Consider the following 19,393-nt stretch of genomic DNA (forward strand, 5'->3'; position numbering starts at 1 on the left):
TTTTTTTTTCAATTAGCATGAGAACATGTTTAGCATAACAATTTTTTGGTGTTATCTATATGTTCCGTTTGTTTTATTTTACTTTTATTTATCTAACACCATGAAAGCTGTATGGGTGAAAGTTAGAGGTTTTGGCAACTGGGAACAAGGCAATTGTGTTTTTGGCAATGACACTTGAGCAGTTACTCGGTTATGGAATAAACGTATTAGCTGGGTGTCTCCAGAAAAAGAAATAAACAATGAGGCAGTTTACAGTGCTGACATTAGAGTTGCCATACCTGTCTTCTTTCTGATGATATATAAGTCAGAATAACTTCTAAATTGCAAAGATACGGATTGAATTTGCTTGCAGGTGCAGGAAGAAAATTTTTAAGCACTGTTCATTCAGTAAATGCCTGGAAACACTTACTTATGTCTCATTTCCAAAGTGGATTAGCAGTAGTGATTATAGGAATGCATAGCTTCCAGCACATACTGAGTGTTCACTATGTAGTTAGCTTCACACTCACAGGATGTATTGACCAATATTAGGAATCCTTCAGACTGATTCTGCCTGATTCTGTACCAAGTGCCACCCCCACTACATACTATTTTGATAAATTGATAAATCTAACTCTAATCCTAAATACCGGGAACTTACACAGGGTAGGTCTGTCCCTGAGAGCTTTCTGTTCTCACCTGTGCACAGCTGAACCCACTAGAAGAATAATAGTCTTACATCAAAAAAATTTAAGGTTTCTCTCAAGTAAACATGGTTTTTGTGTTTACATTAGTTAGCAAGTGCAGATGGGTACTGATGAAAATTCCTACTTTGATGGGAATTCTGCATGAGCACAGTAAGAAATCATTCCGACTTGGACAGATGGCAATTTAAATAAGCAGGGCAAACAGCTATGAGAAGGAATAGAAATTCAGAGTTCCCAGGGTGATTTTCTCAGGCAGTTAACAGTAGTTGACCAAGGAATACAACCAGAAGCCCAGATCAGTATCCTAACCAGTAGATTACACTGTCTCTCGATTCTCAGCTGCAATCAATATCATGAACTGTAATCAGAATAGGGGAATTTACACAGAGTAGTGAAAGAAGCAAGCCTCTACATTCCTAAGTACACAAACATCAGGTTTCTTCGCAAAATATCCCAAATAATGCCCATGACACTAATGTCACAGCTCCTGTTTCTAAAGCCATGAACAGACTAGTGAAGTATGCATGGCCGAGGGAGATAGTATAAGCAGAAAGATGATCGTTTTAAACAACCATTCTGAAGTTGCAAAACAGCTTTGTTCCTAAAGGAAATCAGGGATTAAATGTAATGCTTTGCTGAGGCTTTGTCCCAGATAAAAAATTCTACATTCTAAAAACATCCACATTCTACGTTTCACCACTTGACCGTCAGGATTGAGATGCGTCATCAAAGACATATAGGGTAAATTTGCATAGTACCTGATGTAAATCGTCAGTGTTAGTTTGACATGGCAGTAACCTTTATTTTCCAGCTATTAGTATTTCAATTAGAAGACTTAAAGAAAGGAAAATGATTAAGCAGGTAGTTCCATTCAGATACAATCAGAAGAAATTGAGTTAATAATTTCGTCTTTTCACCAATAAGCAACAATTACATTTTTAGAGGAGTTTAGATATCCAAGACAGAGGCTGAGACAGCTTTCCCTAACTGTTTTTATGTGTTTGCTAGTGCTTACTACTAGCAAACTACTTCTTACTAGAACCTATGAAGATGCTGATTCAAAACAGAGTCTTGTCATTTCTAAAGCTATCTGGGATGTTCAAATTATATACACAAGTGGATTTTAGGGTAAGCTAGGAAAGATGTGCTGGTTGGGAAAATTACAGTGAGCTGCTTTATAGGAAATTCTGGTTAGCCAGAAGTGGATCTGCTTAACAGATCAAACTGTAAATCTTCTCCAAAGTTTTAGAAGCTCTATGGCCATCTGCCCAGTTTTAAAGATTTGTCCTCTGGTTTTGCCTAATTTCTCACCTAGAAAATATAATGGGATGTAAGGTTCACTTATCAGATGCTTGACCAATGGAATAGTTGGATCCTCAGTATCCTGAGATGTGTCACACTACTGAGGGGCACTTATAGGAAAAATGTACAGGAGACATGCTAGCATGGTAATAGGAAAAATACAAAAGTGCATCAAAACAGGAAGTCCTCTTAAATAAAAAAGACTGCAACACTAAATTGAATTCTGCACCTTGTAGTGTCATGGCTAACATGTGGTATCATCTTCAGTCTAAGGGAATCTAAGGATTCTGGTTAATTATTTGTAACATTTTTATCGCTGCTAGTTTTAAAGAAAAGTTTTTCAGAAAAGGTTTGTCTCACATACATGATAAAATTACAGTAATTTTTTCCATTGGGGTAGTTGAAATCAGTTTTCTCTCTGGGATAGTATCAAGAAAGATGTTGTCATTCTGTTTTAAATATGAGACTGCTCTGTATTTTTATAAGACACAGGATCAAGGATCATATCTACATGAAGAATGTAGTATGCCTCTGAACAGCCACCATGTCTAAGTTTCCTCTCAACTCTCTTCTTTCATTTTTGACCCATAACCTTTGTTTCCCATAATGTTTTCACCTCCACTGGTGGGGTAGAAAGTTGTTACAAAAACTCTATATACTTTTCTGAAACCTTTCTAAACAAAGCAAGTCCCTATGGTTTAAAGATCAAGATGAAATCCACAAAGTAGTTTTTATCAGGAGGCTGAATGAACATGTTGAGTTTAGCATGTTCAATATGAAAAATATCCTTGTCACAGTAAGGTTTTTTCAGATTCCCATTTGAAACCAGTGAAAAAGTTTTTAACGTCAATGATAAGACATAAATAATAAGATATAATTCTTCCAACTGCTAATTATCAGCTGGATTCATAGTTCTGATGGAAAACTCACATTTGAAATCAAAGAGGGTCTCTCTTTAGTGACTAGCCTGTATTATATTGCTAGCCTCCACTATTATCTGATCCTTATTATTATAGAATTTGATTACATTTTGATATATTGATAATATTTTAATTAATTTTTGCACTTAAACTTTGTAAACAAGAAATAGATTAATATAGTTTTTACTTAAGAGTAGCCTAATATATTCTGACTGAAAATATAGATCTCAGGGCTTTTAGGAAGCGTTTTTATCACCTTGTTAAATTCCTGCATAACTAGACTGTAGATTTCCCCCAATAATTCCACCATCAAGTCCAAAAACTCATGGTTGAACTAGAGCATGTCTTTTCAACATGCATCTAGTCATGATTCAATGCCTCCAAGTAATGGAGAATTTACAGCACACTTTATAGTAAACTGTTCCAATGGTTCATTACTCTCACTCCACCTTATTTCCAGCTCCAAATTTTGCTAAACTCAGCTTCTAACAACTGATCCTTATTATTTTTTCAAGATTAAAGAGCCATCTGCAATCAAACGTATGGAACTCTAAAAACAAAACCCTTCAAAAATAAAACGAGCCCAAAACCTTCATATTTCGTGGAATGTCAGTGGATTTAGCAGAATTTTCTTGGTTATCAAGAAGAGAGTTTGTCTAATTTATTCTATTATAATAACGGACACAACAAGAAGTTCTTTTGAGGTGCACAGGCACGGCTTAAAGCCCACTGAAATGAATTCAAATTTCTCCATGTGTTCAGCAAGATTTGCATTATGCTTGAAGAAGGAACATAAAATTGCATAGTCAAATATACTCTGGAGTAAGAATGTCTCGCACAAATAATATAATATGAAAACACTTTAAAAGGTGTGCCCAGTGTGCTAATCTCATGGCACGACACTTCCTAGTTAAAAAGATAAAAAGGAATCAGTTTCAACAAAATAAATGGGGTGAAAGATGTGCAAATGTGGAGTCTAATACACTTTTACTTGAATGTTAAAACCTTCAAATTAGGTAAAGAGAGCAGAGGAAGGGAAGGACACTTCTGTACCTCAAGAACAATTTAATTTCTATTTCTATGGGTGTGTGTAACAATGGCCTTGATTGTAACAGTAAGGGTGAAGGATTCAGTACAGAGGTTTGGTTAGATGCCACTTCTACTTAGTGTTCATGACTGTGGAGTTTATTTCTGTGAGAAACTAAAGCGAATGATGTCTTCTTAAATTCAAAAAATATTACATCATCAAAAAAATAGCAAAATCAAGAGGCCACCTTTGTGTTCCTCCTCAGTTAAACTCAGTTGGAGCCTAAGTTTTGATTTTACTACACATTTTAGAATCAAATAGTTGGAATTTTTATGGAAGAATCTGTGTTGTTTTGAAAGCAGAAGCCTGAAATGCTTAGACACCTGTTACTCAAATGTGAGCATCTAGAGAGAGCAGAAGAGAAAAAACATGCTTTTTCCCCCTTTGCTTGAAAAAAGGATGCAAAACAAGACAAAGGAAGGACTATAGTAGCATTTTTTTTTCCTGCTTTGGACATCAACAGTTTCTAGTCAGAAGTATGTATCTCAGATCCTTACCTGTTTATTCCTAGCTTTCTGCATTCCAGATCCTTTCCCTTGCAACCTCTGCAGTCACTATAGTGTGAACACTACCAGATGACTGACTTGACCAATAGGGTTTTCATGTAATCCAAATTTAGCCAACAGACCAACTCCACTTTGGAACAACTAATAAAGTTTTGAAATTAGCACATTTTTTCAATTCAGGAGTGTCTTGGTAGGCTAGATGAATTGCCATCATCCTCTCCTGGTTTTCTCTGTCTCAGAGCAAGTACTCTTCAGAAAACTATGGTTCATATGTGTGCATACTTTAGCAGCCATAAAAAGACAAAATAGGGAGGAAAAAAAAGCAGAGGCAACTCCTGTGCAGGACGCAGGAAGTCACATCCTTGTTCTCCTAGTCCAGCACAAATTCAAAGAAATATTAACCCCCTTGAACTGGTACCATTGAGAACTGCCACATAACCCACATTATTCTCCAGTAACCGCACTAACAGTAGTGGCACTCCATAGTCCATCAGGGCAGGAACAAGCCCTCAGGGAGCCTTCTGTCCATCTGACCTGGACCTGAACAGCTATGAGCAAGCCCATTTCAATTGTAAAAAAAAAGCTACAAAGCGAAGCAAAGCTATATTTTATGTCGGCATTTATTTCAGCCTTTCTGGAGCCTATCTGTGCTACAGCAATGTGTGCCGTGGTAAATACTGGTCAAAAGAGATCAATTAAGCTTTGGGGCTTTACACCTTCACCAGACCTCAATGGCCTCTAGTTTTATTGCCTGCTCTCTGTCATTATTTGTGTGTGAGATAATAAAGCAAAAGTCTTCCTTGGGGAAATATATTGTAATCAGTTTCAGAGGTTTGACTATAACAGGAGCCAGTCTGAATTTCACAGTTTTTTTACAAGGCAAATTCAAAATCCCTTCAGTGGTTTGCAAAACGTTCACGTACCTTTAGTTAAAAAGAACAAATACACAAGCACATATGTGTCTCCCACACATATGGTCCTTTGGCACTTAAGTGACATTTGTGTGTATTAGAGACTAGCACAATTGCATTTTCACCTACAACTTAACAAATGAGAAAGTGGTTTCTGTCTGTGTCAGGCCAGAATCCGTTATAAAAGAAAGTAATAATCCTGTTTCATCCTCTCAGATCTTAAATACATAGGCATAAATTTTAAAGTCCACATACATTGTTTTCTTCTGTCTTACTGTATAATAACCCAGATGGCTTATAGGACATTGTTACAGTTATTTGGTTGAATATTAATACAAGGAAAACCCACTGAAGATCAAGTTAGGAACAGACTTACATATTTTTCACAATGCTACTCGGAATTTAAATAAAAATAGAAATGACAGTATTATAATAATGCATAACAACTGTAATGTACTTTAGATATTCTACCCTTTAATTCTTAAAAATGCTTTACCATGTGTGAAGTAAATTTGACAAACTGTTGAATGATCATTAAAATCTCTCATGAACTCTGCCTTAAAATGATCTCCAACATTTTTTCTCCTTTCTCTTTTAGAGAACACCTGTTTTTCTTTTAGATGATGATATTAATTCTACAATAGTAATAAATTGAAGTGCGCTCCTGAAAAAACAAGGGGATTTTTCAGGTGAAGCACTGTTAGCAACAGAAATTATTATTCCTGTCCTCTCTCCTTAAGTTCTATAGAGAACTCTTTTTCATGGGTATGCTTTTCCCCTCTTCCTTCATTTCAGAGGTATTTTGCTAGGGAAGGAGTATATCTTAAAACAGAATTGCAGTTTTGCCTATTGCAACGCAGTGCAGTTTCCTGATGTATTTCTCTTTTTTTTTTTTATTCTTAATGAAAAGTAATTTTCTTCAAACTTACAAGACAGAGTTCTGTTGTATAAATGGTACTTTACACAAAACGGTGGAAAGTACAGGCAAGATTAATTTTCTCCCTTTCCTTTGCCATACTTTTTCACCAGCTGAAATAAATTTAAGTTAAACAGGAAAAATACTCTGAGAACAAACAAAAAGAGGGTTTTGTTGCCTTACAATGTTTAAGATCTGTTCTCTGGAATAATGTAGCAAACATCAATGGTAAAGGATTAGTGTATTGAAATAAAAGAATCCTGAGATCAGGCATAAATCTATCACAGCTGTGAAAGTGGAAAAATGTGACCACTCAGCATTGCTCTCCCAGGAAAAGACACAGTGGTTTCAAAAATAAACCGTGTTTTTGCTAAGGCAAGGTGGTCATCATTATCACAGGCTGAATCATCAAAAGGGCAAAGGCTACTGGAAACTTTCAAGGGATGCAGCTATTCAGGATTACCATCAGTGAGTAAAAAGTCCCATTTCAGAGTAACCAGCACCTCATGCTTCAGCCAAATTCATGTCCTGAGCACATCCCTCAGCAGTGAAGTGCAGATGAAACTCATGTGCAGAAAGGCGAGCAGTCATCTTCAGCATGTGTGGTACTGAACAGAAAATGTTATGAAAGTGTTTCATTTTTTTGTTTTCCCCTCCTCAAGAGCCTGCCCCAATAAATTGACACTGCAGGGCATCTGAAGTGGGCAGACGAGGAAGTTCTTTGGAGAAAAGATGTCTCCTAAAACACAGTTGTCTTCTTAGTCGTGTTCTGACTTTGTTTTATTATTCTTATTTCCTCTGGAAAAGTTCACTATCCTGTCATTTTGTTGTAATAAAATAATTTCACCCTTCTGAGATCTTATTTCCTTTCTCTGCTTAACCCCAGGATTTTTGTAGAGTCTCAAAAACCTCTGAATCAGAAGTTTCCTAACCCAAACTGGGGAGTGGATTTAAGCTTCTTATTTAAAAAAAAAAATAAGTTGGTTTGTTTTTTTTTTTCAATAACACATTTCAACATACAGCTTTCATTCCAGCCATAGCAACCCAGCCCAAACTGAATGGGAGACTCACCATCAGCCTGAACAGAGATGATCTGAAGAATGAAGAAGACAGATCCCACACCCTGGAGAAAGGTGAGAGAGGATCTCTGAGAGCCTAGAGCCATTGCCCTGTTTGCAAAGCCCTCAGCCGCAGGAGGTTGGCTACCGAGGCGTTTTCTCTCTCCTCCTCTGCACTTTCGCAGCGGGGTCTGCGGTGATGATTTCAAGGAGCACTTTCCCTCGGCAGGATCCTGCGTCTTGGGCTTGCACTGAAGGCGGGAGGGGTGGAAAAAGAAAGAGGGAGGGAGAGAGGAATCCTTGGCTTGGCTAGTGTGAAGGGGAGGGGAAGGTGGGGGGGAGATGTCCAGCCAGCTGGGGCTGGGAGAGGCTTTATCCAGTCCCGACTGCAGGGCAGTGCACACGGAGAGCCGGTGTGAAAAGTCACATTATCCTGCCGGTAAATACCTAATGGATCACGGTGGAAGAAATTGTAAAAGCCAGGAGAGAGAGAAAAGGGGGGGGGAAAGGACAAGCGACGAGGAGAAGAAACCCCTGGATGAGAGGAGAAGGGCAGCTAGGTAGCTGGCACTGGCACGTGGTGAGTTTGTGGGCTTAGCTGTGCATCTCCAGAGGGACACGTGCAGACCCGGGGAGTGTTTTCCTCTCTCCAACGTGAAATCAGCCAGCAGTGCCTTGCTGAGGTCAGTGGTTGCTGCAGAGAGAGTGATGGTCTTCAGGTAAAGGCTGAGGAAAAGTGCCAAATGGCGTGGGACCCTGCCGGCCAAGCCTCCCTGAAGATCAGCATCAGGATGAGTTAATTCTGCTATTTCAGATTCCAGCTTCGGGACAGGCATGAGGAACTGAAGGTTGAAGCAGGGATCTGTCAACTAGTCTTCTCCAGCACTCCTGGTCCAGATGAATGGTGCTGGTCAGCTTGGAACACTCTGAGAGCAGCTGATGAAGGGATTTCCAGTTCCCACTAGCACTTACAGCACTGACATTTGTCCCTTATTCTCATTTGACTTATATCTGTCCCAACACAAGTCAAAAGAATTCCCCACAATAAGAGGAAACATACTGGTGTTGATGCCAGGATTTATTTCGCTAAATATATAAACGGAATAGTTTTGTGTTGCTGTTGGAACTCAGCAGGGCTCAGAAATGTTGTTTTCATATTCCCATCCTATTTTGCTTTTATTTCAGCTTCTTAAAATTTTTCCCTTAGAAATTTGAAGCTGGGCAAAAATGCTCAGTCTGGCTAGAGACTGAGCCACCAGGAACAGAGGCTGTGGTGTCCTACAAGGCAAGGTGCTGGCAGGCAGTTGTAGGTATCTTCTGAAAATTATGAATCTGCTTAATGTTGTTTTCCGTCTGACTGAGATGACTCAAGCTCAGGAACTCCTGTATATGATATTCAACGAACCAAGTAACATCATAGTACTGGAAGCTTTAAAAATACCTGCATTTGATGAGCAGATAACACCGATCTGTTGACTTTTAAAGAAGTCTTCCTCCTTTTTGTGCCCATATCTAGCATGTGAATGTACACGCTGAAAACTTGCTTTGAATTTTCTGTTTATCCCGACAACAGGGATGGCAGCAGCTTATTATTGCATTGCCTTACCAGCCTAACTTGTACGGAATACCTCCAAAAGTAGAAGGATGGGAAGTTTCTTGCTCACTTAATCTTTAACATAGGATGGTTGGCATAACAGAACCACAAAACTGCATTTCATTTCAATGGAAACTCTATGCTCTGTACAACAGGCATTAACATACAAAGTGACAGAAAGGGAAACAGAAAATTGTGACATTTGTTGAGTTTATGTTTCTTTTACGTGGCATAGCTAATGGCATAAAATGCAGTTTTAACCCCTTGATGCTCCAACAGTTCTACCTACCCCTATTCTAAAAATTAGTGGACACAAAAATATGAGAATGTGTTGAATCTGTACACTTTTAGTGAGCCAGCAAAGAGATTCCACGAAACTGAGTAAGCAATTACAGCAAGACACAAAAACATTAACAGAAACCTGACATAACCACAGCAATAGCTCCAGATTTCCCTGACACTTGTCATAGGGATGATGACTTTGTTGGCCCTTTGCTGTCCTCATGAGTTTGACCAAAGCAGGTGGAGGAGAGGACAGTATCTTCCGGTTTTCCATCTAAAATTCCAAAGGTCTGTTGGATTAGTTTTGCTATAATTGGCTCATTTCCTTTTGTTGATATATGTAAAGGCATGTTGCCACTCTGGCTCCTGTCTTGGAAAATCTCAGCTTGTGTTCTTGAGTAGAACATCTTACTGATTTTAAAGAACTACAAAAGACTATAATATCTGTTCCTTTTCGAAAGCATAAACAATTCATAGAATGACCTGGCTTCTTCTTGCCATCCCATCTCAACTGTAAAGAAAGTCTGTAAATATGGAGAGGTAAGGAGACTTACCAGTTATTAATTCCTGGAAGGTTAGTACTTCACTGCCAAACAGTTGTCCTTCCAGTCTAATATTTCTATCGGCAAAAATTCCTGCTCCTAGTGTATTTTGGAAGATGTACATAAAACTGAGCAGAGTAGGTTTAATACTTAAATGATATGCATTGTTTTGCATTGAAATCGACATTAATCAAGAAAAAAATCCCACTTTTAAAACCAAGTCCTTCCTCTTGAAACTAAAATCTCAAAACAAAATCTGGAAGTTAAGATGGTTAGAAATGGATACAACCTCTTGCTCAGAAACAGGTATAACCTTTTGCTCAAAACCTCTGGCATTCATAGCACTGTAGTAACACACCAATCAGACTATTCAGTGTATGAAATACAATGTATTATTACAGATTACAAAAGATTAATTGTATGTGCAGCTTTGCATAAATCATAAATCGTGCCTTCCTTGGGATCAGTGAAGGTGCCAACTGGGATATTTTATAAAACAGTGCTTCCCTATGTGTGAGCTTTTATTTAGGGAGAAAAGCATGTGAAAACACTGTGTTATAAAGTATGTAGATATACACATGAATGTACACACACAAAACACTTTTGTGCTGTGAAGCACACAGTAATGGTTTGGACATCTAGTACCTGATACATTTACATCTGGAATAATGTCATTCAAGTTAGAGTGGCTTTTTAATACTAAATAAAATATCTGAAAGAAATACAAGTGAACAAAGACACATTTGAAAACAGGAAAATGTGTATTTACAATAGAGATTATTGTATTTCATCTCTTCATATCTACTACCAGGAATATTTACTTTCTGTCATTGAAAATTTATGTACTATAAACATTATAGATGTAAAGGCTCCAATTCTGCAAAGTCTAACACACACTCTTAAGCTTTTCCAAAATATGGACCTAGGATCCTAAGGTCTTGAGGAAACAGACATTCGGAAACATTTGCTGTCTCAAGCCAAGCTGGGCAGATGTTGGCAGATTTGTTAAAGTGCTGCAGCTGGCAAAGAACTGATCTTTAAAGAATGATGGAAAGAAATAGGAAAGGTCACTTTTCATATCAGAATAAAGCACAATAGAAATAAAGTTTCTGTTCAGAAAAAGATAACTCTCTTTTCTGTCACTAAAGCATAAGATTCTGTTCAACATGTTTCTCTGCAAAATGCAATAGCTTTAGATATTGACAGTCTGCGTAATTCAGCTTGAAGAACTGAATTTAAATGGAATATAAGCTTTAGGTTTACTTATCATCCTAATTTTTTTTTTTTTAAGAAAGAGATCCACATTAATATATGAGTGAGGTGGTGACTAAACTGCTCTAAGCAGCATGATTATTAGAATTTATAATACAGCCTGGAATTTCTGAAGTACTGTCTCAAGACGAAGTTGAAAGGAGATAAATACAGAAATAAGTGAGGCACACAGCTTGCTACGTGCCTTACACTCAGCTACAGTGTCTACATAAAATGATGGCATTACTGAATAACTCCGTAACTATTTGTGGTGATCCGTGCCCAGGTGTGAGTTATCATATCCAAACTTTCAGATATCAGTTGATATATATAAATGCCGTGAAATAACTGATTTCCTACAGGTCAGACGTGCTGGCAACAGCTGTCCATAGAATGGTGAGAGCAGTGAAAACCAAAAGGACTTGGGTTGTGCAGCTTTGTAACACATCAACTTGAACGTCTGCGCAACCTCTTCAGTCTCTCTCTCCACATATAAATGGAGATAACCAATCACACACCATTCTGATATGCCTTTAGTAAATCAACAGAAGTTTCTTCATAGATACTTTTGTAGTATCATATCATCATCATGACAGACGGCTGCTTTCCTGAAGTCTATGACTTGTGCTGCTGCTAGAAACAAGAAAAAGAATTATGGCTTGGCTTCCCAAGGACCTGTAAAGGGATCTTAAATACCTAAGAGATGATATAGCATTACATACAAGCACTGCAGTGACTGACATCTCCTAAAGGACCTGGAGTCTGTGTGACCGAAAGGCAGGCAGGAAACCTTGGTAGTACTGTGCACCTATTGTATGCATGGATAGTACACCTACTGTATACTGGGATCCAAACTTATTCTGCAGCTGTATCCAAGCTTCTTACCCCCAAAAAACCAACTGGAAAAGTGAGAGAAAAAAGAGGGAGAGAAAGATTTCTTTGTTTGTAAAATGTGAATTATTAAGCAACAGTAACACAGACAAACATTTTTCAGTGTCTGGCAGTCTGTAACAGTCTACTAGCTGCAGGGAACTTTTTATTTTATTTATTCAGAGTGTTTGCACCTAATTAAATGAAAAAGTAGAAATGTGCAGAACTACCTGAAAGTAATTCAGGGAGCTGACAAAAAATAAAAAGAAATTTTAAAAAAGTAAAAGGCATATACCCCACTTTGTGGGTGGTGGGTTGCACACAGGGATCTGTGTCATGGTGCTGCTGACCCTGAGAAAGATTGTGATTCTTACACTTACATCATGTTATGTGGGGTCAGGTGTTGTCATGTGACAGGCCATGACCTGTAAAATATAAATCATATAAATCATTACCATGTAAACTGTAAAAATCACACTTCATTTCTTGGAGACTGAGCAGTCTCAAGAAAAGAATGAAGGTATCTGGCCACAAAACAGCAGCCACAATATTAGTGATATAAAATTAATTAATTTTTTCCTCTTTTTTTTTCTTTTTTTGTCAAACAGGACTAAACTAAACATCTGGCTGTTCTTGGTAGGTGTTATTTGGCTGGAGGTAGTGTGATAATTTTTACTTTCTTCTTTTTTTAAATATTTTAATCTTTTTTTAGAATCTTTTTAATCTTTCTAGCAGCAGTCTAATGGGTGAAAATTATGTTGCAGCATAAAAAAGTACTCAAGTTTACCCAAACAGTTTCTATTTTGTTTTTGTGGGCATCTGTAAAAGTAGGGGTAGAGACAGAATCTAATATTTTGCCTAGATTTCCATCTTCAGCCTGCAGACAAATCACTCCCATTTCACTATTTCATCCTCTGTTTCTCACACCCTCTAACCTTTACCAGCCGATGTCTTCAGTTACACAGGAGAGAGCAATTGCATTCAAGGCTACCTGCATCTACCTAGTCTGTAGCTGCTGAATGCCTACCACTGTGGATATGTGGCATGGCATGAGCAAGCCACATGGGATTTGACTCATCTTCTCACAGTTCCAGGGCAACAACCAGAATAAAGACAGTCTCTTTCTGGGGTCCCACTTATGCTGGGAGTCTCCTCCAAAGCAGGGAGTCCACACCAGCACCTGTACCTACATCAGCAGGGTGCTGCACTGCATCACCTGGACACCCAAGGTCACTGTGAACCAACAAACAACAGCTGAACTTCAGCATTTAACACAGAACCTCACACCTTCTCCATCCACTCCCTCTTTGAGTCCCTCCAACCACTCGTGAATCCCATTGCACGAAGACCCAGAAATGCTACAGGGCCAGTGACAGGAAGAATTTGGCCCCAGCAAATTTATAAGGTGCCACCTCTCTAGCACACAGCACATGGCACGGAGTTACCTTCCTATGGCAGAACTGTGCTCCAGCATTTCAGCTTTGGTTTTCAAAGGGACACATCTCGTCCTTCCTTTTGAAAACAGACCCTTGCAAATACAGGAGAAGGAGATGTGCAGAAAGCTGAAAACGGCATCTCTCAGAGCTACAAATGCTCCCAGCCAGGGCTGTGGGGAACATACAAAGCCTTGGTTGTAGTGTTTGTCATGCTTCCAGCATAGCAATTAATTTGTCATTTATTTTACCAGTTGCTCATATTTTGACTTTTGTGTCTCAGCCTCCTTCTCCAGCTATTTTCTAGAAGTTAGTTAAACTGCATTCTAACCTATGTTCCCTGGACCTAAAGGCACCCTAATTTCTCATTAGGTGTTAGCTCTGCCCTCTAGTGCTGTATGTGGCACAGGGAGTGGGTGTTGCGTCACAGAGCTCTGACATAAAGCCCAGATGGTATTCAAAACCTGAGTGGTCAAACGCTAAAAGGTCAAAAATTTACGTATTGACTAAACTAACTCGACATTTTTTGCACCTCCTGGGAGTGGGTTACCAGGCTATTTGTAGTCTGTTTAAATAACAACAGATCTCTTAAATGCAGCCTGCCTAAACCCAAGCATTTTACATTACGAACTAGTTCAACTAAAATCTATTTATTGCACGCTTACGTGGCTCAACCTGTGGCTTTGATCCACCCCACAGGTTGTCAGCTGCTGGGAATGTGACCAAGTGCTGCTTTGAGCAAAGGCAACTGAGGAAGTTCTTCACCTCAGTGCCTGGAGTTCAGGGTCGTGGTGGAAGGAGCAGTTAAGGCAAAGGGAGCACAGAGCTGTACTGAATCAAAACGTTTTCATGGCAGGCTGTCACAGTAACCAGACATGGTATAGTCATAAAATGTAATTGAGTTTTGGCCTAGAGTCTTTGCAGTTTGCAAACCTTATGCAAGAACTTGTGATAGTGCTTTGCACTTAGACAGTAGTATTTTTAAGTAGAGTTTTATGCAAACTCTAAAGTGCTGTGTTTTTCTAATTCCACTTGGGGAAAAATGACATGGCTCAAACACACTGTAGCAGTTAAGATAAAGTTGCCATGTTTCCTAACTCAGCAGAACTGAGTAGAAGGAGTTGAAAGAATGGCTGTTGATATCAATATTTGAAATGCCTTTCCTCCTTGCACAAGCCAAGCATGCTGATACTAAAGTCGCTCTAACTTTTTGATCAGACAATAAAGAAGAGGAGAAGGGCAAATACTGAAGAAGCTTTGATTCTTTCTTGTCATAGATGGTCATTCTTATTTGGGAAGCAAATAATCTTTCAGATTCCCTAGTTTCCCTTCCTCCAAGTAGCATATAGAGCTTTCACACAAGACCTCTTTCACACCTCTTTCACATCTCTCCAAGATATGCAGATACTTGAGGAGAGTGGAACTGAGCATCTGAAAATGTAAAGCTTCTGAGTGATATGTAAAGATTGTGAGAGCAGATCAGAAAAGCTCAGGCAGATGCAGATGGCACCAAGCAACCGTGGGAGTCTGGGGCACTGAACCATGGAGAAAAGAACAGGAAGAAAATTATCAAGGTCTTCAGCTCTCAGGCTAGGGAAAGCCCAATTCCTGTTTTCTCAATTCCCCCATCTCCATCTTTTCAGAAAATATGTTTATCAGATTCTTTTCAATCTCTTTCCTCCAACTCTTCAGCTTTTGAGTCTCATGATGACACTTAGCTCTTCTGGTGGGGTGTGTGGGTGTGTGGGTACGGGGGGGTGGTAAGGGGCATGTGTATCAAATACCTGACCAACTTACATCAGCGGACTTCGCTGCCATCAGTTTTACAATGGTTAGGCTTCAGCATCTTGGGAACAGCATCTTTCATCTTCTCCCTTTCATAGCATGCATCAGTTTGTGTCAAGGGCAAACAACATATTTTTTGTACCAAAATCTGGTCTTAACAACCAGCCCCTTGAACTGGTCAGCTCTTGCAAATGGCTTTGAGTTGAATAATGTGAGGAACTGTAATTGATGTGTCCACAAATACCACGCCACTAACATTGCAACCATTACTTTTTATTACCCACTACAAAAATAGTAGTGGATTATTATTAGCTAAAAACAAACAAACAAAAACCGGAAAATATAAATATGTTGTTATATTAAATTTAAACTGACACCAAAACATGCATTTTTAGCAGTGGAAGTAGCCAGGATATTTTTGATATTAAAATATTTATTTAAAAAAGAAAAGATGTATTCTCCCTCATTTGGTTAAAAGAAAAATAAATCAACACTGTGTGTCCTCAAAGAATTGATCATTTGAGCTCCATAAGTAGAAGGAATTTTATAATAACTCGGTATTCCTAGGCCAGTCCAGAGGTTGAATATTGCTACTGAGGAGATGATTATTTTTTTCTTTTTTAACATATAAATCACATATTTAATTTGCAAACAAAACTGAACCCTGCCCTGAAGTTGGGAACATCTGCAATTTGTAATTGTACAAAGAAGCTGGGAGAAGGGAATCAAAACAGAAGCTTTTTGTGTGGACGTGCATGAACACACGCACATGTGTGGGTGGGTGTGCTTGTGTGGGTGTATGAGAAAGAGGGAGGGAGAGAAAAAAGGAGAAATATTTCGCCTGATTCTTTATTTTTGCAACTCAGAACCTGGCAATAGGTGATTTCCAGGCATGGATCTAATGTTGCAGACCTCATCATATGCTGATACCTCCAAAATTATATATCTGGCTAAGGCTTCCCACTTGGAGTACTTTGGTATTTTTTCTTTGTGCCTCATGAACATGTGATATGTTTCAGTAAATGTATCAAAAAGACACTCTAAAGAATGAAATTAAGTTAGATTTAAAGTTCAATATTTGCCAAAAAAAAAGTTATTGGATAAGAAGTTTAACTAGCAACCTATCTAATAAAATATTTGAATAAATAAACCAGCATTTAATTATACAATAAATATTATCTAATTTCAGTAGCTGGGGTATTGCTGACCAAGTTACTCAACTAAAAGTCAGTTTTAAGTCAGCAATGAATTATTCACTAATACATAGTGCCCAAAATGAGTCCTGTCTCAATCTGGTTTGGTCTTTAGTCATATCATATTTATCAAACCATCTTTTCTCTTTATCTGTCTGATCTTTTTTGGTCTTTTTTGGTCTATTTGTCGCCCTTGTGGAGCACAACCAATACTTACGACTAAGCCAAGGAGTCTCAGTGGAAGAGAGATGAGGTATTTGAGTGAGAGCTTTGCATGTGAACACAATTGCAAATATTCTGTGCCTCTGTTGCAAGAGGGAGAAGTTTATTTTTTCATGTTTCAACCTTCTTTTGCTGGTCAATAGCAATCTCAGCTTCCCATCCAAGTCACAGAATCAGTGCTTCTTTGGTTATCCTTAAACTTCTCTGGTTATGTATTCAGCACTCAGTGAAAATATTTCCATCCAGGTAGACTGTACGAGGAATCTTCTTTGACTTTTGGCTTTGCATTTGAAACTGGGGAGGGTGTGTGTGTGTGGGTATTAATCTTGACATTTACCTGAGATTAGATATGGCTCACCAACTACAACAAAGCTAAATCCAACCTCCTGAACTATATAACATATTAATTACTCTTTGTTCCATAGGGACACATGATACATGATGTGGCTAAGCAGGGACTAAACATGACACATCTATTTCACAAGCTGTAAGAGAAGATGGTTATAAAGACAGCATGTTATAGCTAATATTACAGAAATCTTGCAAATTCACTGACGTGTTCAAAAGGAGATGGGAGGCACTGCAGTGTACGTTAAGTAGGATGTTTCACATTTTTGGGGCAGAGAGAGAAACATAAAAGAGTTTAATAAAAGAGAAAGACCAATGAAAAGACAATTCTACATCAAATGAGAGGGTTAGGAAGGCTACAGGAGACGTGCTAGCAAAAATATACAGAAGAGTAAAAAGGGAAGAAATTCTGAAATAGAGAACAACCTTCTGCTTTGAAGAAATAGCCAGACTTCAGTGTGTTTTTCTCATTTTTTTTCAAATTTTCTGCAAGTTCCTTCAAATCTTTTACAAGTCAGGCTATGAAAAAGCAGAATGTGACAGCCCTCAGCAAAGTTATGTACCTACTAAAGAAAACAAATTTTGTGGATTTAATTTCAGAGTTAAGGATTTTAAGTGTGTCCCTCCAATCCAACACTCTTAAAGATCTCCAAATTTCAAGTTAACTTGGCCTTCTGGAAGAGAAATATATGCAGAACTATATGAGTGTGCAGCATTTAGAAGTTTGAAAATACCTGATCTCCAGCGGTACACCTGCTGCTGCCCATTTGCTTTTTCAGGGCTAATCCTTGGTAAATACTGGCACAACTTCAAATAATTAATTACAGATAGGTAACTATTTATAGCCCTGATAGATTCCAGAGCCCCAAAGCAGCTGCCAGACTAAAGGACAGATATATGCAGAATTTTATTTGCTCTTTGTTTGCTTTGCTTCCTCCTCCTAAATCTTTCCCGTGGTGAATATTTCCATCTTCCTGCTTCATCTTGGTTTCCACCCTTGCTTTCCTTTCTCTTTTCTGTTTCATCTCAGTTGCTGCTTCTCCTTCCCTAACTCTCTGTTCTCATGTTTTTATTCACACTAACTTGTCTACTTTCTTCTTTTTCTGTCCTACCCTGGACTACAGCAAGCAAAACAAAATATGAGGGGAACAAGATGAAGGATTTCATTTGTAGTAAGCCTATTGCACATCTTACACTTTTTGGTACGTGGAGCCTTAGCATGGGGCTAGGACTTGACTTGAGAAAGAGTAATTTTTATTTGGAAAAGAGAAAGCAGCTTTCTAGCACACATGGTTTCTGAGAAAACCTTATCTGAGCATACCCTGAAGGCTAAAAAACCAAAGGCAAATTAAAAGAACCTCAAATCGGTTATTTTTAAGACAGAAGGCAAATAAAAAGGAACTCCATATTGATTATTTTTAAGCCACCCTCATCACGTATGATTTTGGAACTTAGTGCTGGCAACACTGCAACAAAGATTAAGCATAGGATTTGCCAAAAATCAGTCTGAGTTTTCTCCATACATTTGCTTCCTTTTCTACTCTTACCTTAAATCCTAGTGCAGGAATTTTTAGGACTAACTGTTAAACTCTACTGGATGCAAAACAGCAGTGTGCACCCTGAAAACTGGTCAAAAGAAGCGGCAATTGAAATAGGGAATAGAGGACTTTTGTGACTGTCATGCTTCCTCCTTTCTCAATTTCCAAATGAAGATGGGCTCTGAGTCTAATTCTGAAACCAACGCATTTTTCTCCATCATTTCTAGGGTGGGTCCACCAGGTCACATGTCCTTTTGTGACCACAGAGAGCAAATAATGACAAAAATGGGTGGTAGTGTGACAACATCGGCAAGAGGTGAGCAGTATTTGTCCCCAGGTTCCCAGGAATGAGAAGAGAACATGCTAAGCCACAGCATCATCTTCCCCTTGGGTCTAAGGGGTATTTGGTCTCACCATCAACAGCCTTATTGATGTCTCAGTAATAGCTCAGCTTAAAAAACCTCTTCAAATGTGACCAGACCTTTGTGATGGATGAAAAAGTGTTTAATGCTCATTACCTTTGTATTTTTTTGTTTTGTTAGGAGAGGGAGCAGCAGCATCAAAAAAATCACAGAAGTGCAAAACGGTGTTCCCAGTTCTCGGTTGTTTTCATCTGTTTGTGTAGACAAGGTGTCTGGCACCCAGGTCATGCTGGAAATACCCCATGCCATGCATACCCCTCTCTGTGCAGCTGCTATCTTATTTTTCAGTCTGTTCCAGGCACGAACTCATCTACTCCATTCTGAGCTGATACAAAGCTCAGAAATCAGGAATTGTGGAATCCATAAAGGAAATAGCATACAAAGAAGAAAAACAGCTATTTACAATTATAGCGACTGGGGTTTTTCCAAGAAATTCTGATTTTGTGTATTCTTCTGCCCACGGTGTTTCAGTTTCTGCGGTGGATAATTTGATGGATCTGAATTGGAATGACGTTCAACACCGGCAA

The 19,393-nt window shown here is 38.6% G+C and overlaps 1 protein-coding gene across 1 annotated transcript in view; it reads right to left on the reverse strand.

Annotated features, from left to right (window-relative positions):
• SUSD5 (sushi domain containing 5) overlaps positions 1-7,493 on the reverse strand; it is a 39,701-nt gene extending 32,208 nt beyond the window's left edge. Inside the window, exon 1 of the mRNA XM_032701280.1 lies at positions 7,400-7,493. Within this exon, the coding sequence (XP_032557171.1) occupies positions 7,400-7,493 (94 nt within the window). The remainder of the gene's footprint in view (positions 1-7,399) is intronic.
• Positions 7,494-19,393: the final 11,900 nt, after the last annotated feature.

Source organism: Chiroxiphia lanceolata, chromosome 1, assembly GCF_009829145.1.
Source record: "Chiroxiphia lanceolata isolate bChiLan1 chromosome 1, bChiLan1.pri, whole genome shotgun sequence".
In the NCBI taxonomy this organism is placed as follows: Eukaryota; Metazoa; Chordata; class Aves; order Passeriformes; family Pipridae; genus Chiroxiphia; species Chiroxiphia lanceolata.